The 23,195-nt window shown below is 54.4% G+C and overlaps 1 protein-coding gene across 1 annotated transcript in view; it reads left to right on the top strand.

The window, feature by feature from the left end:
• Positions 1–1,298: 1,298 nt before the first annotated feature.
• Positions 1,299–23,195, top strand: part of MED27 (mediator complex subunit 27) — a 180,772-nt gene continuing 158,875 nt past the window's right edge. The window contains exons 1-2 of the mRNA XM_075322918.1: positions 1,299–1,558; positions 9,978–10,122. Of these exons, the coding sequence (XP_075179033.1) occupies positions 1,353–1,558; positions 9,978–10,122 (351 nt within the window). The 5' untranslated portion in view covers positions 1,299–1,352. The remainder of the gene's footprint in view (positions 1,559–9,977; positions 10,123–23,195) is intronic.

The following is a 23,195-nucleotide window of genomic DNA, read 5'->3' as shown; positions in this document are numbered from 1 at the left end:
CTATAGTGTGTTATACAGGGGGAGCAGGCTGTAGTGTGTTATACAGGGGGAGCGGGCTATAGTGTGTTATACAGGGGGAGCAGGCTGTAGTGTGTTATACAGGGGGAGCGGGCTATAGTGTATTATACAGGGGGAGCAGGCAGTAGTGTGTTATACAGGGGGAGCAGGCTGTAGTGTGTTATACAGGGGGAGCAGGCTGTAGTGTGTTATACAGGGGGAGCGGGCTATAGTGTATTATACAGGGGGAGCAGGCAGTAGTGTGTTATACAGGGGGAACAGGCTGTAGTGTGTTATACAGGGGGAGCGGGCAGTAGTGTGTTATACAGGGGGAGCAGGCAGTAGTGTGTTATACAGGGGGAGCAGGCAGTAGTGTGTTATACAGGGGGAGCGGGCTATAGTGTATTATACAGGGGGAGCAGGCAGTAGTGTGTTATACAGGGGGAGCGGGCTGTAGTGTGTTATACAGGGGGAGCGGGCTATAGTGTATTATACAGGGGGAGCAGGCAGTAGTGTGTTATACAGGGGGAGCAGGCAGTAGTGTGTTATACAGGGGGAGCAGGCAGTAGTGTGTTATACAGGGGGAGCAGGCTGTAGTGTGTTATACAGGGGGAGCAGGCTGTAGTGTGTTATACAGGGGGAGCGGGCTGTAGTGTGTTATACAGGGGGAGCGGGCTATAGTGTATTATACAGGGGGAGCAGGCTGTAGTGTGTTATACAGGGGGAGCAGGCTGTGGTGTGTTATACAGGGGGAGCGGGCTATAGTGTATTATACAGGGGGAGCAGGCTGTAGTGTGTTATACAGGGGGAGCGGGCTGTAGTGTGTTATACAGGGGGAGCGGGCTGTAGTGTGTTATACAGGGGGAGCAGGCTGTAGTGTGTTATACAGGGGGAGCAGGCTGTAGTGTGTTATACAGGGGGAGCAGGCTGTGGTGTGTTATACAGGGGGAGCGGGCTATAGTGTATTATACAGGGGGAGCAGGCTGTAGTGTGTTATACAGGGGGAGCAGGCAGTAGTGTGTTATACAGGGGGAGCAGGCTGTAGTGTGTTATACAGGGGGAGCAGGCTGTAGTGTGTTATACAGGGGAGCAGGCTGTGGTGTTTTATACAGGGGGAGCCGGCTGTAGTGTGTTATACAGGGGGAGCAGGCTTTGGTGCAGCCTCCATGTCCCCCTGGCAGTTTTGCACTATATTAAGTTCAGGCCTCGGCTTTCACAGACTCTCACATCACCATGACTACGGCTCCTGACTTCCAGACTCCTCACCACAACTCCCGGCGTCCTCTGCGCGGTCGTGACGTCATCACCCGGGGACGGTTCCCACAGCGGCGGCGGCGGCTGGACGGCGGTGGAGAATGATGGCGGATCCGCTGAACGTTGGGGTGAACCTGGAGGCCTTCTCCCAGGCCATTCACTCCATCCAGGCGCTGCGCTCCAGCGTCACCCGGGTGTTTGACTGCCTGAAGGACGGCATGAAGAACAAGGAGAGCCAGGAGGCGCGGGAGAGAGCGTTCATCAGCGACTTCCAGGACAACCTGCACTGCGTCAACCGGGACCTGAAGTACGGACCGCACCGGAACCGGCGGGGCTGTGGGTAGAACTACAACTCCCAGCATGCCGTGTCATGTTCTGTGCCCCTTACTCCTCACAGCTGAGGTGCTGTCACAGTGTACACAGTGCAGTGCTGTCCGGAGCGTCTGTTACAATGTGTCAGTGCAGGGAGCTCTCAGGATTCTGTAACAAACCACTGCTGTCAGTGCCCGGCGGATGTCCGCAAAAGGTCTGGGGTCCTGCTCACAGCTGAGGGTCTGTTACAGTGTGTCCCCCGTTATACCCCTGTGCTGTGCTGCTGATGGTCTGTTACAGTGTGTCCCCATTATACCCCTGTGCTGTTGATGGTCTGTTACAGTGTGTCCCCCGTTATACCCCTGTGCTGTGCTGCTGATGGTCTGTTACAGTGTGTCCCCCGTTATACCCCTGTGCTGTGCTGCTGATGGTCTGTTACAGTGTGTCCCCCGTTATACCCCTGTGCTGTGCTGCTGATGGTCTGTTACAGTGTGTCCCCCGTTATACCCCTGTGCTGTGCTGCTGATGGTCATACAGTGTGTCCCTGTTATACCCCTGTGCTGTGCTGCTGATGGTTTGTTACAGTGTGTCCCTGTTATACCCCTGTGCGGTGCTGCTGATGGTCTGTTACAGTGTGTCCCCCATTATACCCCTGTGCTGTGCTGCTGATGGTTTGTTACAGTGTGTCCCTGTTATACCCCTGTGCTGCGCTGCTGATGGTCTGTTACAGTGTGTCCCCCATTATACCCCTGTGCGGTGCTGCTGAGGGTTTGTTACAGTGTGCCCCCCGTTATACCCCTGTGCGGTGCTGCTGAGGGTTTGTTACAGTGTGCCCCCCGTTATACCCCTGTGCGGTGCTGCTGAGGGTTTGTTACAGTGTGCCCCCCGTTATACCCCTGTGCTGTGCTGCTGATGGTCTGTTACAGTGTGTCCCCCGTTATACCCCTGTGCTGTGCTGCTGATGGTCTGTTACAGTATGTCCCCCGTTATACCCCTGTGCTGTGCTGCTGATGGTTTGTTACATTGTGTCCCCCGTTATACCCCTGTGTGGTGCTGCTGATGGTTTTAGTGTGTCCCCCATTATACCCCTGTGCGGTGCTGCTGAGGGTTTGTTACAGTGTGCCCCCGTTATACCCCTGTGCTGTGCTGCTGATGGTCTGTTACAGTGTGTCCCCCGTTATACCCCTGTGCTGTGCTGCTGATGTTTTATTACAGTGTGCCCCCCGTTATACCCCTGTGCTGCGCTGCTGTTGGTTTGTTACAGTGTGTCCCTGTTATACCCCTTTGCTGCGCTGCTGATGGTTTGTTACAGTGTGTCCCTGTTATACCCCTGTGCTGCGCTGCTGATGGTTTGTTACAGTGTGTCCCCCATTATACCCCTGTGCTGTGCTGCTGATGGTCTGTTACAGTGTGTCCCCCGTTATACCCCTGTGCTGTGCTGCTGATGGTCATACAGTGTGTCCCTGTTATACCCCTGTGCTGTGCTGCTGATGGTTTGTTACAGTGTGTCCCTGTTATACCCCTGTGCTGTGCTGCTGATGGTCTGTTACAGTGTGTCCCCCATTATACCCCTGTGCGGTGCTGCTGATGGTTTGTTACAGTGTGTCTCTGTTATACCCCTGTGCTGTGCTGCTGATGGTCTGTTACAGTGTGTCCCCCATTATACCCCTGTGCGGTGCTGCTGTTGGTCTGTTACAGTGTGCCCCCCGTTATACCCCTGTGCTGTGCTGCTGAGGGTTTGTTACAGTGTGTCCCCCGTTATACCCCTGTGCTGTGCTGCTGATGGTCTGTTACAGTGTGTCCCCCATTATACCCCTGTGCTGTGCTGCTGAGGGTTTGTTACAGTGTGTCCCTGTTATACCCCTGTGCTGTGCTGCTGATGGTCTGTTACAGTGTGTCCCCCGTTATACCCCTGTGCTGTGCTGCTGATGGTCTGTTACAGTGTGTCCCCCTTTATACCCCTGTGCGGTGCTGCTGATGGTTTGTTACAGTGTGTCTCTGTTATACCCCTGTGCTGTGCTGCTGATGGTCTGTTACAGTGTGTCCCCCATTATACCCCTGTGCGGTGCTGCTGTTGGTCTGTTACAGTGTGCCCCCCGTTATACCCCTGTGCTGTGCTGCTGAGGGTTTGTTACAGTGTGTCCCCCGTTATACCCCTGTGCTGTGCTGCTGATGGTCTGTTACAGTGTGTCCCCCATTATACCCCTGTGCTGTGCTGCTGATGGTCTGTTACAGTGTATCCCCCGTTATAGCCCTGTGCTGCTGATGGTTTGTTACAGTGTGTCCCCCGTTATACCCCTGTGCTGTGCTGCTGATGGTCTGTTACAGTGTGCCCCCCGTTATATCCCTGTGCTGTGCTGCTGATGGTCTGTTACAGTGTGTCCCCCGTTATACCCCTGTGCTGTGCTGCTGATGGTTTGTTACAGTGTGTCCCCCCGTTATACCCCTGTGCTGTGCTGCTGATGGTTTGTTAGTGTGTCCCCCATTATACCCCTGTGCTGTGCTGCTGATGGTTTGTTACAGTGTGTCCCCCCGTTATACCCCTGTGCTGTGCTGCTGATGGTTTGTTACAGTGTGTCCCCCATTATACCCCTGTGCGGTGCTGCTGAGGGTTTGTTACAGTGTGCCCCCCGTTATACCCCTGTGCGGTGCTGCTGAGGGTTTGTTACAGTGTGCCCCCCGTTATACCCCTGTGCGGTGCTGCTGAGGGTTTGTTACAGTGTGCCCCCCGTTATACCCCTGTGCTGTGCTGCTGATGGTCTGTTACAGTGTGTCCCCCGTTATACCCCTGTGCTGTGCTGCTGATGGTCTGTTACAGTATGTCCCCCGTTATACCCCTGTGCTGTGCTGCTGATGGTTTGTTACATTGTGTCCCCCGTTATACCCCTGTGTGGTGCTGCTGATGGTTTTAGTGTGTCCCCCATTATACCCCTGTGCGGTGCTGCTGAGGGTTTGTTACAGTGTGCCCCCGTTATACCCCTGTGCTGTGCTGCTGATGGTCTGTTACAGTGTGTCCCCCGTTATACCCCTGTGCTGTGCTGCTGATGTTTTATTACAGTGTGCCCCCCGTTATACCCCTGTGCTGCGCTGCTGTTGGTTTGTTACAGTGTGTCCCTGTTATACCCCTTTGCTGCGCTGCTGATGGTTTGTTACAGTGTGTCCCTGTTATACCCCTGTGCTGCGCTGCTGATGGTTTGTTACAGTGTGTCCCCCATTATACCCCTGTGCTGTGCTGCTGATGGTTTGTTACAGTGTGTCCCTGTTATACCCCTGTGCGGTGCTGCTGAGGGTTTGTTACAGTGTGTCTCTGTTATACCCCTGTGCGGTGCTGCTGAGGGTTTGTTACAGTGTGTCCCCCGTTATACCCCTGTGCGGTGCTGCTGAGGGTTTGTTACAGTGTGTCCCTGTTATACCCCTGTGCGGTGCTGCTGATGGTTTGTTACAGTGTGTCTCTGTTATACCCCTGTGCGGTGCTGCTGAGGGTTTGTTACAGTGTGTCCCCCGTTATACCCCTGTGCTGTGCTGCTGATGGTCTGTTACAGTCTGTCCCTGTTATACCCCTGTGCGGTGCTGCTGATGGTTTGTTACAGTGTGTCCCCTGTTATACCCCTGTGCGGTGCTGCTGAGGGTTTGTTACAGTGTGTCCCCCGTTATACCCCTGTGCGGTGCTGCTGATGGTTTGTTACAGTGTGTCCCTGTTATACCCCTGTCCTGTGCTGCTGAGGGTTTGTTACAGTGTGTCCCTGTTATACCCCTGTGTGGTGCTGCTGAGGGTTTGTTACAGTGTGTCCCTGTTATACCCCTGTGCGGTGCTGCTGAGGGTTTGTTACAGTGTGTCCCTGTTATACCCCTGTGCGGTGCTGCTGAGGGTTTGTTACAGTGTGTCCCCCGTTATACCCCTGTGCTGTGCTGCTGATGGTCATACAGTGTGTCCCTGTTATACCCCTGTGCTGTGCTGCTGATGGTTTGTTACAGTGTGTCCCTGTTATACCCCTGTGCGGTGCTGCTGAGGGTTTGTTACAGTGTGTCCCCCGTTATACCCCTGTGCTGTGCTGCTGATGGTCATACAGTGTGTCCCTGTTATACCCCTGTGCTGTGCTGCTGATGGTCATACAGTGTGTCCCTGTTATACCCCTGTGCTGTGCTGCTGATGGTTTGTTACAGTGTGTCCCCCGTTATACCCCTGTGCTGTGCTGCTGAGGGTTTGTTACAGTGTGTCCCCCATTATACCCCTGTGCTGTGCTGCTGAGGGTTTGTTACAGTGTGTCTCTGTTATACCCCTGTGCGGTGCTGCTGAGGGGTTGTTACAGTGTGTCCCCCGTTATACCCCTGTGCTGTGCTGCTGAGGGTTTGTTACAGTGTGTCCCTGTTATACCCCTGTGCTGTGCTGCTGAGGGTTTGTTAGTGTGTCCCTGTTATACCCCTGTGCGGTGCTGCTGAGGGTTTGTTACAGTGTGTCCCCCGTTATACCCCTGTGCGGTGCTGCTGAGGGTTTGTTAGTGTGTCCCTGTTATACCCCTGTGCAGTGCTGCTGAGGGTCTGTTACTGTGTGTCCCCCGTTATACCCCTGTGCGGTGCTGCTGAGGGTTTGTTACTGTGTGTCCCCCGTTATACCCCTGTGCGGTGCTGCTGAGGGTTTGTTACAGTGTGTCCCCCGTTATACCCCTGTGCGGTGCTGCTGAGGGTCTGTTACAGTGTGTCTCTGTTATACCCCTGTGCGGTGCTGCTGAGGGTCTGTTACAGTGTGTCCCCCGTTATACCCCTGTGCTGTGCTGCTGAGGGTCTGTTACAGTGTGTCCCCCGTTATACCCCTGTGCTGTGCTGCTGATGGTTTGTTACAGTGTGTCTCTGTTATACCCCTGTGCTGTGCTGCTGAGGGTTTGTTACAGTGTGTCCCTGTTATACCCCTGTGCGGTGCTGCTGAGGGTCTGTTACAGTGTGTCCCTGTTATACCCCTGTGCGGTGCTGCTGAGGGTCTGTTACAGTGTGTCCCCCGTTATACCCCTGTGCTGTGCTGCTGATGGTTTGTTACAGTGTGTCTCTGTTATACCCCTGTGCTGTGCTGCTGAGGGTTTGTTACAGTGTGTCCCTGTTATACCCCTGTGCGGTGCTGCTGAGGGTCTGTTACAGTGTGTCCCTGTTATACCCCTGTGCGGTGCTGCTGAGGGTCTGTTACAGTGTGTCCCCCGTTATACCCCTGTGCGGTGCTGCTGATGGTTTGTTACAGTGTGTCCCTGTTATACCCCTTTGCTGCGCTGCTGATGGTTTGTTACAGTGTGTCCCCCATTATACCCCTGTGCTGTGCTGCTGATGGTTTGTTACAGTGTGTCCCTGTTATACCCCTGTGCGGTGCTGCTGAGGGTTTGTTACAGTGTGTCCCTGTTATACCCCTGTGCTGTGCTGCTGATGGTTTGTTACAGTGTGTCCCCCATTATACCCCTGTGCTGTGCTGCTGATGGTTTGTTACAGTGTGTCCCCGTTATACCCCTGTGCGGTGCTGCTGATGGTTTGTTACAGTGTGTCCCTGTTATACCCCTGTGCTGTGCTGCTGAGGGTTTGTTAGTGTGTCCCTGTTATACCCCTGTGCTGTGCTGCTGATGGTCATACAGTGTGTCCCTGTTATACCCCTGTGCTGTGCTGCTGATGGTTTGTTACAGTGTGTCCCTGTTATACCCCTGTGCGGTGCTGCTGAGGGTTTGTTACAGTGTGTCCCCCGTTATACCCCTGTGCTGTGCTGCTGATGGTCATACAGTGTGTCCCTGTTATACCCCTGTGCTGTGCTGCTGATGGTCATACAGTGTGTCCCTGTTATACCCCTGTGCTGTGCTGCTGATGGTTTGTTACAGTGTGTCCCCCGTTATACCCCTGTGCTGTGCTGCTGAGGGTTTGTTACAGTGTGTCCCCCATTATACCCCTGTGCTGTGCTGCTGAGGGTTTGTTACAGTGTGTCTCTGTTATACCCCTGTGCGGTGCTGCTGAGGGGTTGTTACAGTGTGTCCCCCGTTATACCCCTGTGCTGTGCTGCTGAGGGTTTGTTACAGTGTGTCCCTGTTATACCCCTGTGCTGTGCTGCTGAGGGTTTGTTAGTGTGTCCCTGTTATACCCCTGTGCGGTGCTGCTGAGGGTTTGTTACAGTGTGTCCCCCGTTATACCCCTGTGCGGTGCTGCTGAGGGTTTGTTAGTGTGTCCCTGTTATACCCCTGTGCAGTGCTGCTGAGGGTCTGTTACTGTGTGTCCCCCGTTATACCCCTGTGCGGTGCTGCTGAGGGTTTGTTACTGTGTGTCCCCCGTTATACCCCTGTGCAGTGCTGCTGAGGGTTTGTTACAGTGTGTCCCCCGTTATACCCCTGTGCGGTGCTGCTGAGGGTCTGTTACAGTGTGTCTCTGTTATACCCCTGTGCGGTGCTGCTGAGGGTCTGTTACAGTGTGTCCCCCGTTATACCCCTGTGCTGTGCTGCTGAGGGTCTGTTACAGTGTGTCCCCCGTTATACCCCTGTGCTGTGCTGCTGATGGTTTGTTACAGTGTGTCTCTGTTATACCCCTGTGCTGTGCTGCTGAGGGTTTGTTACAGTGTGTCCCTGTTATACCCCTGTGCGGTGCTGCTGAGGGTCTGTTACAGTGTGTCCCTGTTATACCCCTGTGCGGTGCTGCTGAGGGTCTGTTACAGTGTGTCCCCCGTTATACCCCTGTGCTGTGCTGCTGATGGTTTGTTACAGTGTGTCTCTGTTATACCCCTGTGCTGTGCTGCTGAGGGTTTGTTACAGTGTGTCCCTGTTATACCCCTGTGCGGTGCTGCTGAGGGTCTGTTACAGTGTGTCCCTGTTATACCCCTGTGCGGTGCTGCTGAGGGTCTGTTACAGTGTGTCCCCCGTTATACCCCTGTGCGGTGCTGCTGATGGTTTGTTACAGTGTGTCCCTGTTATACCCCTTTGCTGCGCTGCTGATGGTTTGTTACAGTGTGTCCCCCATTATACCCCTGTGCTGTGCTGCTGATGGTTTGTTACAGTGTGTCCCTGTTATACCCCTGTGCGGTGCTGCTGAGGGTTTGTTACAGTGTGTCCCTGTTATACCCCTGTGCTGTGCTGCTGATGGTTTGTTACAGTGTGTCCCCCATTATACCCCTGTGCTGTGCTGCTGATGGTTTGTTACAGTGTGTCCCCGTTATACCCCTGTGCGGTGCTGCTGATGGTTTGTTACAGTGTGTCCCTGTTATACCCCTGTGCTGTGCTGCTGATGGTTTGTTACAGTGTGTCCCCCATTATACCCCTGTGCGGTGCTGCTGAGGGTTTGTTACAGTGTGTCCCCCCGTTATACCCCTGTGCTGTGCTGCTGATGGTTTGTTACAGTGTGTCCCCGTTATACCCCTGTGCGGTGCTGCTGATGGTTTGTTACAGTGTGTCCCTGTTATACCCCTGTGCTGTGCTGCTGATGGTTTGTTACAGTGTGTCCCCCATTATACCCCTGTGCGGTGCTGCTGAGGGTTTGTTACAGTGTGTCCCCCCGTTATACCCCTGTGCTGTGCTGCTGAGGGTTTGTTACAGTGTGTCTCTGTTATACCCCTGTGCGGTGCTGCTGAGGGTTTGTTACAGTGTGTCCCCCCGTTATACCCCTGTGCTGTGCTGCTGATGGTTTGTTACAGTGTGTCCCCCCGTTATACCCCTGTGCTGTGCTGCTGAGGGTTTGTTACAGTGTGTCCCTGTTATACCCCTGTGCGGTGCTGCTGAGGGTTTGTTACAGTGTGCCCCCCGTTATACCCCTGTGCTGTGCTGCTGATGGTTTGTTACAGTGTGTCCCCCCGTTATACCCCTGTGCTGTGCTGCTGAGGGTTTGTTACAGTGTGTCCCTGTTATACCCCTGTGCGGTGCTGCTGAGGGTTTGTTACAGTGTGTCCCCCCGTTATACCCCTGTGCTGTGCTGCTGAGGGTTTGTTACAGTGTGTCCCTGTTATACCCCTGTGCGGTGCTGCTGAGGGTTTGTTACAGTGTGCCCCCCGTTATACCCCTGTGCTGTGCTGCTGATGGTTTGTTACAGTGTGTCCCCCCGTTATACCCCTGTGCTGTGCTGCTGAGGGTTTGTTACAGTGTGTCCCTGTTATACCCCTGTGCTGTGCTGCTGAGGGTTTGTTACAGTGTGTCCCCCGTTATACCCCTGTGCGGTGCTGCTGAGGGTTTGTTACAGTGGGTCTAGACATCATATGGCTGATAAATGTGGCACATCACAATGAGCTGTGTTTGGCTGGTGGGTGGCGCAGATGCCCGGGTCAGTTAATGCAGCATTGATTGACGTGCGGATGCCCCATCTCTATATCAGCGAGGCTTTTCCCCATCCCCATGACATCAGGACATGCTGGGAGTTGTAGTACCACCCGACGAGCAGCAGGTTGTGGTCTCTGATTCCTCTTTCTTTCCCTGCAGCGAGCTCGAACGTCTCAGCAACTTGGTGGGGAAACCATCGGAGAACCACCCGCTCCATAACAGCGGCCTACTGAGCCTGGACCCCGTCCACGACAAGACCCCGCTGTACAGCCAGCTGCTGCAGGCCTATAAGTGGTCCAATAAGGTGAGTCTGGGCCCCCCAAATACTGTACTACTGTCCAACCTTAGTGAGACTACAACTCCCAGCATGCCATGGTAGCTGCAGTCTGGAGTGTGTAGTGTCCCAGTTGCAGACCACTGTATCACTGCTTCTTACTGCACAACGTCCCCCATCATATGTCCGGAGTGGGGGTCCTTGTATCCAGATCAGACCTGGTGTTTGCCAGCTTATGTGGTGATGGCTCGTCAGTCCGATTTCCGCGTCTTCCATCGTCTGGAGCCACGTTTTATGATTCGGGATCTTGGCAGAGCCGCACCACTGCTCCGTTTCCCCTTCCATCTGGTAAAATTTCACCCATTTTGCTCTTCTTTAGGACACGTGTCTCATAAGTGGGGAGAATGGGGGTCCCGTGGCATCCAGCGGTAAAATGCACAGGGAGCGGGGTGTAGATATTGCCACGTCTCTGTCCATTCTTGTCTGTTTGCATTAGTCACCGCTATATGAAGCTAGTGGTGACCCCTCTACTGTCCGAGTTGGGATCCCATCCATCCTGTGGGTCTCTTTACGAATATCGGCCCAATAGCGGACTTGGTAATGGCGGACTGCCGGGACATAAAGGCAGATATCGCCGCACCCTGTATTCTCCGCCCGTCAGTGCCCCCTGCGCTGTGGCTGCCGGCAGATATCACCACGCCCTGTATTCTCTGCCCGTCAGTGCCTCCTGCGCCGTTGCTGCCGACAGATATCACCACGCTCTGTATTCTCTGCCCGTCAGTGCCTCCTGCGCCGTTGCTGCCGGCAGATATCACCGCGCCCTGTGTTCTCTGCCCGTCAGAGCCTCCTGCGCCGTGGCTGCCGGCAGATAGCACCACGCCCTGTATTCTCTGCCCGTCAGAGCCTCCTGCGCTGTGGCTGCCGGCAGATATCACCGCGCCCTGTATTCTCTGCCCGTCAGTGCCTCCTGCGCCGTGGCTGCCGGCAGATATCACCGCGCCCTGTATTCTCTGCCCGTCAGAGCCTCCTGCGCCGTGGCTGCCGGCAGATATCACCGCGCCCTGTATTCTCTGCCCGTCAGTGCCTCCTGCGCCGTGGCTGCCGGCAGATATCACCGCGCCCTGTATTCTCTGCCCGTCAGAGCCTCCTGCGCCGTGGCTGCCGGCAGATATCACCGCGCCCTGTATTCTCTGCCCGTCAGTGCCTCCTGCGCCGTGGCTGCCGGCAGATATCACCGCGCCCTGTATTCTCTGCCCGTCAGAGCCTCCTGCGCCGTGGCTGCCGGCAGATATCACCGCGCCCTGTATTTTCTGCCCGTCAGAGCCTCCTGCGCCGTGGCTGCCGGCAGATATCACCACGCCCTGTATTTTCCCGTCAGTGCCTCCTGCGCCGTGGCTGCCAGCAGATATCACCGCGCCCTGTATTCTCTGCCCGTCAGTGCCTCCTGCGCTGTGGCTGCCGGCAGATATCACCACGCCCTGTATTTTCCCGTCAGTGCCTCCTGCGCCGTGGCTGCCGGCAGATATCACCACGCCCTGTATTTTCCCGTCAGTGCCTCCTGCGCCGTGGCTGCCGGCAGATATCACCACGCCCTGTATTCTCTGCCCGTCAGTGCCTCCTGCGCCGTTGCTGCCGGCAGATATCACCACGCCCTGTATTCTCTGCCCGTCAGTGCCTCCTGCGCCGTGGCTGCCGGCAGATATCACCACGCCCTGTATTCGCCCGTCAGTGCCTCCTGCGCCGTGGCTGCCGGCAGATATCACCATGCCCTGTATTCTCCCGCCCGTCAGTGCCTCCTGCGCCGTGGCTGCCGGCAGATATCACCACGCCCTGTATTCTCTGCCCGTCAGAGCCTCCTGCGCCGTTGCTGCCGGCAGATATCACCGCGCCCTGTATTCTCTGCCCGTCAGTGCCTCCTGCGCCGTGGCTGCCGGCAGATATCACTGCGCCCTGTATTCTCCCGCCCGTCAGTGCCTCCTGCGCCGTGGCTGCCGGCAGATATCACCATGCCCTGTATTCTCCCGCCCGTCAGTGCCTCCTGCGCCGTGGCTGCCGGCAGATATCACCACGCCCTGTATTCGCCCGCCCGTCAGTGCCTCCTGCGCCGTGGCTGCCGGCAGATATCACCATGCCCTGTATTCTCCCGCCCGTCAGTGCCTCCTGCGCCGTGGCTGCCGGCAGCCGTCTTCCATGGTCGGGTATTTTATTCTTTCTCTTTTTGCTTACTGCAGTGATCTGCGGAGTGAGGAGGTGATTGATTTATCGGAGGCGCCGCACATTCATCTTCATACGTTCTTCTATCATTTTCCAATCTCTCAAAAGTCTAAATTGAAACTTTCCCTTTTTTTGGGGGGGATTTTTTGGTGCTTTATTTTTCGTTTCGCAGCGGCCGGGGCGTCTAGACACTTTATATTTTAAGCTGCATATTTCAGGAGCAGATTAGACCCTGACACCGCTCATTACTGCCGGATCCACAAATCTGCAGATATTAATTGATCATCACTTCTGCTCCTCGCCGCGAGATTAAAGTCTTGTGTTACTAATCACTGCGGTATCTCGGTCCGGGGGGCCGTGCGCCCCCCTCCACATATGGCCGCATTATCCTTGTGATTATTAATCAGTGCCCCCCCGATACCCACCGATGATGCTCCCCATCTCCGCACATGTCCATGCTGCTGTAGCCAGGCGGCCATGATGCTCTTGCCCCTTCTTTCTCCTAATAATTGGGGACCCCCCCCCCCCATCTCTTGATGGCTTAAATCAGGTTGTCCCCATATTGATAGGATAGGGGGAGCCCAAGCAGTTATCCCCTGAGTACAAGGGTGATACTCTGTAAAGACACATCTGCAGGTTTTTCCCTCCTCTCTATAAACCTGCAGATGTGTCTGTATAGAGAGCGGAGGGAAAAACCTGCAGATGTGCCTGTATAGAGAGCGGAGGGAAATACCTGCAGATGTGTCTGTATAGAGAGCGGAGGGAAAAAGCTGCAGATGTGTCTGTATAGAGAGCGCAGGGAAAAAGCTGCAGATGTGTCTGTATAGAGAGCGGAGGGAAAAACCTGCAGATGTGCCTGTATAGAGAGCGGAGGGAAATACCTGCAGATGTGTCTGTATAGAGAGCGGAGGGAAAAACCTGCAGATGTGCCTGTAAAGAGAGCGGAGGGAAATACCTGCAGATGTGTCTGTATAGAGAGCGGAGGGAAAAAGCTGCAGATGTGTCTGTATAGAGAGCGCAGGGAAAAAGCTGCAGATGTGTCTGTATAGAGAGCGGAGGGAAAACCTGCAGATGTGTCTGTATAGAGAGCGGAGGAAAAAAGCTGCAGATGTGTCTGTATAGAGCGCGGAGGGAAAAACCTGCAGATGTGCCTGTATAGAGAGCGGAGGGAAATACCTGCAGATGTGTCTGTATAGAGAGCGGAGGGAAAAAGCTGCAGATGTGTCTGTATAGAGAGCGCAGGGAAAAAGCTGCAGATGTGTCTGTATAGAGAGCGGAGGGAAAACCTGCAGATGTGTCTGTATAGAGAGTGGAGGGAAAAAGCTGCAGATGTGTCTGTATAGAGAGCGCAGGGAAAAAGCTGCAGATGTGTCTGTATAGAGAGCGGAGGGAAAACCTGCAGATGTGTCTGTATAGAGAGCGGAGGGAAAACCTGCAGATGTGTCTGTATAGAGAGCGGAGGGAAAAAGCTGCAGATGTGTCTGTATAGAGAGCGGAGGGAAAAAGCTGCAGATGTGTCTGTATAGAGAGCGGAGGGCAAAAGCTGCAGATGTGTCTGTATAGAGAGCGGAGGGCAAAAGCTGCAGATGTGTCTGTATAGAGAGCGGAGGGCAAAACCTGCAGATGTGTCTGTATAGAGAGCGGAGGGCAAAACCTGCAGATGTGTCTGTATAGAGAGCGGAGGGAAAAACCTGCAGATGTGTCTGTATAGAGAGCGGAGGGAAAAACCTGCAGATGTGTCTGTATAGAGAGCGGAGGGAAAACCTGCAGATGTGTCTGTATAGAGAGCGGAGGGAAAAAGCTGCAGATGTGTCTGTATAGAGAGCGGAGGGAAAAACCTGCAGATGTATCTGTATAGAGAGTGGAGGAAAAAACCTGCAGATGTGCCTGTAAGAGAGAGGAGGGAAAAACCTGCAGATGTGCCTCTGTAGAGAGCGGAGGGAAAAACCTGCAGATGTGCCTGTGTAGAGAGCGGAGGGAAAAACCTGCAGATGTATCTGTATAGAGAGTGGAGGAAAAAACCTGCAGATGTGCCTGTAAGAGAGAGGAGGGAAAAACCTGCAGATGTGCCTGTGTAGAGAGTGGAGGAAAAAACCTGCAGATGTGCCTGTAAGAGAGAGGAGGGAAAAACCTGCAGATGTGCCTCTGTAGAGAGCGGAGGGAAAAACCTGCAGATGTGCCTGTGTAGAGAGCAGAGGGAAACTGAGGGTTTAATCTGTAGATCTTAAGGGAATATTGAAATGATTTTATTCTTGGCACCAATTCGTGAATAATGTTGGGTTTGGTCTTTGGTCTGTGACTTTTTTTTTTTTTCTGGGGGGAAGGTGCCGTGCCTTTTTCTTTTTCCGGGGGGCGCCGTGCCTTTTTTATTTTTCCGGCGGGTGCCGTGCCTTTTTTATTTTTCCGGGGGGTGCCGTGCCTTTTTTATTTTTCCGGGAGGTGCTGTGCCTTTTTTTTAATTTTTCCGGGGGGCGCCGTGCCTTTTTCATTTTTCCGGGGGGCGCCGTGCCTTTTTTTTTTTTTTTTCCGGGGGTGCCGTGCCTTTTTTTTTTTTTTCTGGGGGGGAAAGGCGCCGTGCCTTTTTTTTTTTTTTTTTTTTTTTTCCGGGTTCGCCGTGCCTTTCCGCTGGCAGCTGATCATCCGTAGTGTTAGGGCCGGGTCAGTGACTTTGTCTCTTGGTTGCTTTCTTTTAGCGCTCTTCCCCCTCCTGCCGCCGCCGCCGCTCACTTTTGTGCCGTTTTGCGCTCCCTCCTGTGAGGCGGCAGCTGTTTTTTGCTGTTCTGTATTTTGTTTTCCCTGCGCCTCAATAATTAATGTGCGGCCCCCGTTTGCTGCCTCCACCTTGTATATTTGATGAGCTGAGATAAGGGCATCTCCCGCTCCCCCCGCCACCGCCCGCTCTAACATTACTGCTTGCTTGAGTAACTATGTGGCAGGCAGATAGGATGCAGGCAGCGAAAACAGGCCAAGAATCCAGAGGACGCCTGTGAAGGGCGAGAAACGCACAACCTGACGGCAAACTTCAGCCGCTGAACACGTGCTCCTCGGGAGTTTGGGGGCTGCGCTCGCTGGGGTTTTGCATAATCCCTGTGTCAGCAGCTTCGGCTCCTCCGGGGGCACCCGCCCCCCAAAGCTCAAAAAGGCAAATAGTGCCGGCCATGACACTATAGACACCGCTAACGATCACCCTCCAGAATCAATGGCCACCACAACACCCTGAAAACTTGCAAAACCTCCCCTGCCTGCGGTCCCTGCAGCGTCGTCCTCCCTTCCTCGTGTCCTTGCTCCATCGCCTCGTCTCCGGCGGTCTCTGGCGGTCTCTTCCAGGGGATCCGCGCCTTCTCATTACGTAATTGCGTTACGGTTTTTCTGCCTGCGGTGAGTTCGCCCCAGGAAAAATAATTTGCATGAACTCTCTGGCGGCCGCAGGATGGAAACGCTCGGCTGGATCCGCGGCTTATTTATGTGCGGGAGGCCAGGGAATTTTTTTTTCCTTTTTTCTTTTTCTGCCGACATTCACAGCAATTAAAAGAGGAAAAAGCAGCGAGGAATGTATACACCGTGTAAAACGTCAGAAGACAAGTGTTAATATTACCGGAGAAGCCAAACCCGAGCTCTGCACCGTCCGGGGTGTCCTCTGTGTACAGCCTGGCTTTATATTTAATGATGGGCAGTGGCCACCATCATATCCCACCCATCGTGACCCCCGTATAATGTCTCCACCCATAAGACCACTGTATAATTGTATCTTCCTGTAGTGACGGAATGCATCCCACCCTTAGTGACCCCTGTATAATGCTTCCACCCATAGTGACCATTGTATTACCCTGTAGTGACCCCCAGTGTTTAAATGTGTCCACCCGGGGTGACCCCCTGTGTCAGGATGTGCACCCGCTGCGACCCCCAGTGTCATGGCGTCTCCCCGCGGTGACCCCCAGTGTCATGGCGTCTCCCCGCGGCGACCCCCAGTGTCATGGCGAACCCCCCCCACGGCGACCCCCAGTGTCATGGCGACCCCCAGTGTCATGGCGACCCCCCCGCGGCGACCCCCAGTGTCATGGCGACCCCCCCCCCCTGCGGCGACCCCCAGTGTCATGGCGTCTCCCCGCGGCGACCCCCAGTGTCATGGCGTCCCCCCGCGGGCGACCCCCAGTGTCATGGCGTCCCCCCGCGGCGACCCCCAGTGTCATAGCGTCCCCCAGTGTCGGGGCGTCCCCCACCCCCCCAGTGTCATGGCGACCCCCAGTGTCATGGCGACCCCCCCCCCCCCCGCGGCGACCCCCAGTGTCATGGCGTCTCCCTGTGGCGATCCCCAGTGTCATGGCGTCCCCCCGCGGCGACCCGCAGTGTCAATGTCTCACCCTTGGTGATTATCATGGAGGGCTGGTGCTCTTAGTTGAGTGCCCCCCGCACCCCCCGCTCCACTGACCCCGATCATGAGGTCTGATTTGTAATAAGCCGTTGTTTCTCCTGATAAATAATGGATCCCTCCTTATAAACTCATCAGGTGTCTCCCCCACGAGCAGCGGATAGTAATCATCCAGTCCTCGCAGGCGCCGCTGATTAATTTCACATTCTGAATATTCCATTTTTTCTATTAATTTATTTACCATTCTCTTCCCATTTTATATTTCATTGTGTTTTTTTTTTTTTTTTTACGGCATCCATTATTCCGATGTTTAATTTTGCGTGTTTTTTCACTCACCGTTTTTTCTCGCTGAAGTCGATAGATCTCTGTGAAGAGCTCTCGGCCCTCAATAAGCCGCTATTGATCAGCTGCCGGGACGTGGTGCAAATGCAATAAAAATCTCATAAATTGTGCCACTTAAAGGGCCGGTAACCTAAACTCTGGAGATTAGAGGAGAAGAGCAGATGGCGGTTTTTTCTCCTCATTATCCTCAATGGGCAAAATACCTGCTGACAATACGAGCAATGCCCGACGAGAGCCCTAAATCCAGGAGATTATAATAGTGCCGGAGCGTAATAAGAGGAGCAACTAATAACCCAGCACTGGAGATGCAGGGCCGTGTCTACACTCGTCAGCCTCTTGCCAGTCTGACATGGCTGATAACAGGGAGCTATAGATTGTACTCTCCTGTCTTACAGTCTCCTCCCCCAGTCATGGCTTATAACAGGGAGTAATAACCTGCCCTACAGTCTCCCCACCCAGGAATGGCTGATAACAGGGAGTAAAAGATTGTACTCACCTGTCCTACAGTCTCCTCCCCCAGGTATGGCTGATAACAGGGAGTAATAGATTGTACTCACCTGTCCTACAGTCTCCTCCCCCAGGAATGGCTGATAACAGGGAGTAATAGATTGTACTCACCTGTCTTACAGTCTCCTCCCCCAGGTATGGCTGATAACAGGGAGTAATAGATTGTACTCACCTGTCCTACAGTCTCCTCCCCCAGTAATGGCTGATAACAGGGAGTAATAGATTGTACTTACCTGTCCTACAGTCTCCTCCCCCAGTAATGGCTGATAACAGGGAGTAATTGTACTCACCTGTCCTACAGTCTCCTCCCCCAGTAATGGCTGATGACAGGGAGTAATAGATTGTAGTCACCTGTCCTACAGTCTCCTCCCCCAGTAATGGCTGATAACAGGGAGTAATAGTTTGTACTTGCCTGTCCTACAGTCTCCTCCCCCCAGTAATGCCTTGATAACAGGGAGTAATAGATTGTACTTACCTGTCCTACAGTCTCCTCCCCCAGTAATGGCTGATAACAGGGAGCGTCCATAAGAGTGCGAGCGGGGGACCCGCCTGGGGCTGCCGTTTGCCGCAACGGTCAAGAGATGCTAATTGCGCTGTCATCACTCCCGGCAGCGCTTCACGCCGTCTGCTTCGCACCTCGCAGGATGTGCACTTGTCTGCGGGGAAGGTGGGGGAGGGGAACTGCTCTGTAATAAACCTCCGATTATATACATAATGTAAAGCGAGCGCTCTGGATGCAGCCTGCAGTGTAAAGAATGGAGGTTTTCATAGCTACAGCCGGGCTCATTTAATGTTTTTTTGCTTTTTATATTTAAAGGGCCAGTCTCCTCACATCACTCTTTCCACCTGCCCAGTAGGGTCCAGCGCTTGGGTCCTGCTACGTTTGAGGGGGGTTATCAGGATGAGGTCTCAGTCCATAGACAGCGCAGAGTATATAGATGACAGCAGGGGTGAAGAATGATGTCCTTTTCTTTGGCCTCTTGGTAATTACCGAGCACCGCAGTTCTTAGGGCGACGGCCGCGTTTTACCAGCCCTTTAATTGCTTCTTATATTGCGAGCACAGGCACGCAGCATCCACTACTGAAGGATTATGTCCAGACTCTGGCAGCGTCAGGAGGTACATTGTGGCAGAGTTGGTGCACTCTATGTTCCAGTCCCACCTATGCATAGAGGCGCAACAACTCCAGCGTTCTCCTGTGCTGTATATGCTCTTGTCAGTGTCTCCTATGTGATGTTCATATACAGCAGTTTAGGTGTCTCCTACGTGATGTATAAACAGCAGTCTCTGTGTCTCCTACGTGATGTATATACAGCAGTTTTGGTGTCTCCTATTTGATTTGTAGACTGCAGTCTCAACATTTCATATTTGATGTGTATACTGCAGTCCCTGTGTCTTCTATGTGAAGTGTATGTATAGTAGTCTCAGTGTCTCCTATGTGATGTATATACAGCCGTCTCGGTGTCTCCTTTGTGATGTACATATGCAGCAGTTTCGGTTTCTCCTATGTGATTTGTATACAGCAGTCTTGGCGTACCCTATGTGATGTGTATACAGCAGTCTCTGCATCTCCTATTTGTATGTATGTATATATATATATCAGTCTCGGTGTCTCCTATTTGATGTGTAGACAGCAGTATTGCCATTTTCATAGATGTGTATACAGCCGTCCCTGTGTCTCCTATGTGATGTATATCCAGTAGTCTCCGCTTCTCCTACGTGATGTATATCCAGTAGTCTCAGCTTCTCCTACGTGATGTATATCCAGTAGTCTCAGCTTCTCCTACGTGATGTATATCCAGTAGTCTCAGCTTCTCCTACGTGATGTATATCCAGTAGTCTCAGCTTCTCCTATGTGATGTATATCCAGTAGTCTCAGCTTCTCCTACGTGATGTATACCAGTAGTCTCAGCTTCTCCTACGTGATGTATATCCCGTAGTCTCAGCTTCTCCTACGTGATGTATATCCCGTAGTCTCAGCTTCTCCTACGTGATGTATATCCCGTAGTCTCAGCTTCTCCTATGTGATGTGTGTGTGATTGATTGATATATATATATTATATATGTTTTAGCGTCTCCTATGTGATGTATATACAGCAGTCTTCGCTTTTCCTACGTGATGTATATTCAGTAGTCTCAGCTGCCCCTATGTGATGTGTATATATACAGTACTCCTAGCGTCTCCTATGTGATGTATATACAGCAGTCTTGGTGTGACTACAGTGGACTTGCATGGCACTTTTTTTTTTTTCTTTTTACAATAAAACCTTTTTTATTTTTTCACTTTACACTTACTGGGTTAGTAATGGGGGTGTCTGATGCACCCCTCTCCATTATTAACCTTTTGGCCTTGATGCCAGCTGACACTATACAGCTGACATCGACCTCGCAAACCAGTACTCTGCCACCGAACTAGGGCAGTGGGGAAAAGCCAGGGGCAAAGCGCCAGAATTAGACCGCCTAATGGGGTGGCTGGGGGCTGCTATTTTTAGGCTGAGGCGGGGGTCAATCATGGACCTTCCCAGCCTGACATTTGCATAGTTGGTTTCATGCGGTTGTGTAAAACGACAATGCAGCTCCCATAGATAGCAGCAGCCGAACCCCTAGATTCATCGGGGGAGGGTACTCTACCCCCATGGGTTCCCTGTGACGAGGCCACGTTGCTGATTTTTTGTGGCAGGAGGGTTGTAAACGCAGCTTTGGATGTGATCTGCGATTATCATGGTCGGACCCTTGCATTAGTCCATGACCCCCAATATCGTTCGCACACTCTTCGCCGCCATGGAACATTTTCTGTTTTCCCCACATTCCCGGTAAGTTTTGGTGTTTTCCCGCCGGCCGCGCTGAAATCCGTTTAATCTACTGAACCGCGTATAAAATATTTACTAATTCATTCCAGGATTAGATTAATTTTGCAGCCGCTGTTGATAATCAGCCGTTTAACAAATAAAAGCGCGGGCTGTCCGGGCGGCGGATGAAACGGATGCTCAATTACGCCTCGTGTCCCTCCCGGTGGAGGCCGCTTCTACCTGAAATGATTTTTGCCTTTTTTTTTTAATTTTTTTTTTTTAATCTTCAAGTCAAGAAAAGAAGAAACGCTAAAAAGAAAGAAGCCCTCCCCTCCCCCCTCTCCCCGATCCGCTCGCTCACTCCTCCCGCTTCCCCCCAAAAAGTTTATTTCAAGCAGGAATATGCTCAGCACCCGACGCCATCTGTTCAGACGGCTTACGTAAGTTTTCCTATGTGGAGGGGATGGCGGCAAAGAACACCCTGTGTCGGTGCCGAAGATCAGGGAACGCGGCTCTGTGCAGCAATGTCACCGCGCCGGGGAATCACAAGCCCCTGGTGTAACCAGAGGAAACCAGACCGGCCCCGTCCTCTGCGAGGCGGCTAGCTCGGCCCCGTCCTCTGCGAGGCGGCTAGCTCGGCCCCCGTCCTCTGCGAGGCGAACTAGCTCGGCCCCGTCCTCTGCGAGGGCGACTAGCTCGGCCCCGTCCTCTGCGAGGCGGCTAGCTCGGCCCCGTCCTCTGCGAGGCGGCTAGCTCGGCCCCGTCCTCTGCGAGGCGGCTAGCTCGGCCCCCGTCCTCTGCGAGGCAACTAGCTCGGCCCCCGTCCTCTGCGAGGCGGCTAGCTCGGCCCCGTCCTCTGCGAGGCGGCTAGCTCGGCCCCCGTCCTCTGCGAGGCGGCTAGCTCGGCCCCGTCCTCTGCGAGGCGGCTAGCTCGGCCCCGTCCTCTGCGAGGCGGCTAGCTCGGCCCCGTCCTCTGCGAGGCGGCTAGCTCGGCCCCGTCCTCTGCGAGGCGGCTAGCTCGGCCCCGTCCTCTGCGAGGCGGCTAGCTCGGCCCCGGTCCTCTGCCAGGCGACTGGACGGGCCCCCGGTCCTCTGCCAGGCGACTGGACGGGCCCCCGGTCCTCTGCCAGGCGGCTGGACGGGCCCCCGGTCCTCTGCCAGGCGGCTGGACGGGCCCCCGGTCCTCTGCCAGGCGGCTGGACGGGCCCCCGGTCCTCTGCCAGGCGGCTGGACGGGCCCCCGGTCCTCTGCCAGGCGGCTGGACGGGCCCCCGGTCCTCTGCCAGGCGGCTGGACGGGCCCCCGGTCCTCTGCCAGGCGGCTGGACGGGCCCCCGGTCCTCTGCCAGGCGGCTGGACGGGCCCCCCGGTCCTCTGCCAGGCGGCTGGACGGGCCCCCGGTCCTCTGCCAGGCGGCTGGACGGGCCCCCGGTCCTCTGCCAGGCGGCTGGACGGGCCCCCGGTCCTCTGCCAGGCGGCTGGACGGGCCCCCGGTCCTCTGCCAGGCGGCTGGACGGGCCCCCGGTCCTCTGCCAGGCGGCTGGACGGGCCCCCGGTCCTCTGCCAGGCGGCTGGACGGGCCCCCGGTCCTCTGCCAGGCGGCTAGCTGTCAGGGCCGTGACGGCTCAAGACCTGCGTCGTAGTTTCCCAGAACGTGCCATATTAGTGGATCAGTACCAGTGTGTACTGGGGGAAGCTGTGACTTCATATTTTATTGCCCCCGCCCCAGTTATGCCCCCGGTGGCCGGGGCAGCGTCCAGGGCCTCTATTCCTCCTCTCATGGGCGTCGTGTGGATTCGCTGTCGGGATGTTTCATTAGTGCCGCGCTGCGCCATCAATCCTCTCCAGTTACTGGGAGCGATCTCCATAAATCTGCGCGGTCAATTGAGCGCGGACGGATTCCTTGTAGCCATTTCACTGACTATTATACCTGGGAGGGAGCGCAGCTCTGTGCCAAGAATGATGTTAACGCAGCAGACGTGTTGGCATATAAACTGACACCTGCAGCTCCAGAGCAAATTTATGGCGGAGAGAGATCTGTTCTATTCCTCTCCATTATCAAAACCTCTGCTTGGTGCTAGTGAATGGAACATCTCTGTTATCAGCCATTGCGAGTGAGTGCAATCTATTTCTCTCTGTTATCAGCCATTACTGAGGGATTACTTTAATATTATTCATTGGGATTGGTGATGGGCAGTGTCGATATCTTTGCAGTTCCCTCTTTGCGGTTCTCTCTTTTTGGGACGCTCCTCTCTCTTTGCGGGTTCTCGCCTCTCTTTCTTTGCGGGTTCTCGCTCTCTTTCTTTGCGGGTTCTCGCCTCTCTTTGCGGGTTCTCGCCTCTCTTTCTTTGCGGGTTCTCGCCTCTCTCTCTCTTTGCGGGTTCTCGCCTCTCTCTCTCTTTGCGGGTTCTCGCCTCTCTCTCTCTTTGCGGGTTCTCGCCTCTCTCTCTCTTTGCGGTTCTCGCCTCTCTCTCTCTTTGCGGGTTCTCGCCTCTCTCTCTCTTTGCGGGTTCTCGCCTCTCTCTCTCTTTGCGGGTTCTCGCCTCTCTCTCTCTTTGCGGGTTCTCGCCTCTCTCTCTCTTTGCGGGTTCTCGCCTCTCTCTCTCTTTGCGGGTTCTCGCCTCTCTCTTTGCGGGTTCTCGCCTCTCTTTCTTTGCGGGTTCTCGCCTCTCTTTCTTTGCGGGTTCTCGCCTCTCTTTCTTTGCGGGTTCTCGCCTCTCTTTCTTTGCGGGCTCTCGCCTCTCTCTCTTTGCGGGCTCTCGCCTCTCTCTCTCTCTCTCTCTCTCTCTCTCTCTCGCTCTCTCTCTCTCTCTCTCTCTCTCTCTCTCTCTCTCTCTCTCCGGGCTCTCTCGCCCCCCCTCTCTCTCTCTCTTTGCGGGCTCTCG

Source organism: Anomaloglossus baeobatrachus, chromosome 9, assembly GCF_048569485.1.
Source record: "Anomaloglossus baeobatrachus isolate aAnoBae1 chromosome 9, aAnoBae1.hap1, whole genome shotgun sequence".
Taxonomy (NCBI): domain Eukaryota; kingdom Metazoa; phylum Chordata; class Amphibia; order Anura; family Aromobatidae; genus Anomaloglossus; species Anomaloglossus baeobatrachus.
The sequence above is the reverse complement of the archived record's forward strand: the minus strand, read 5'-3'. Positions and strand labels throughout refer to the sequence as shown.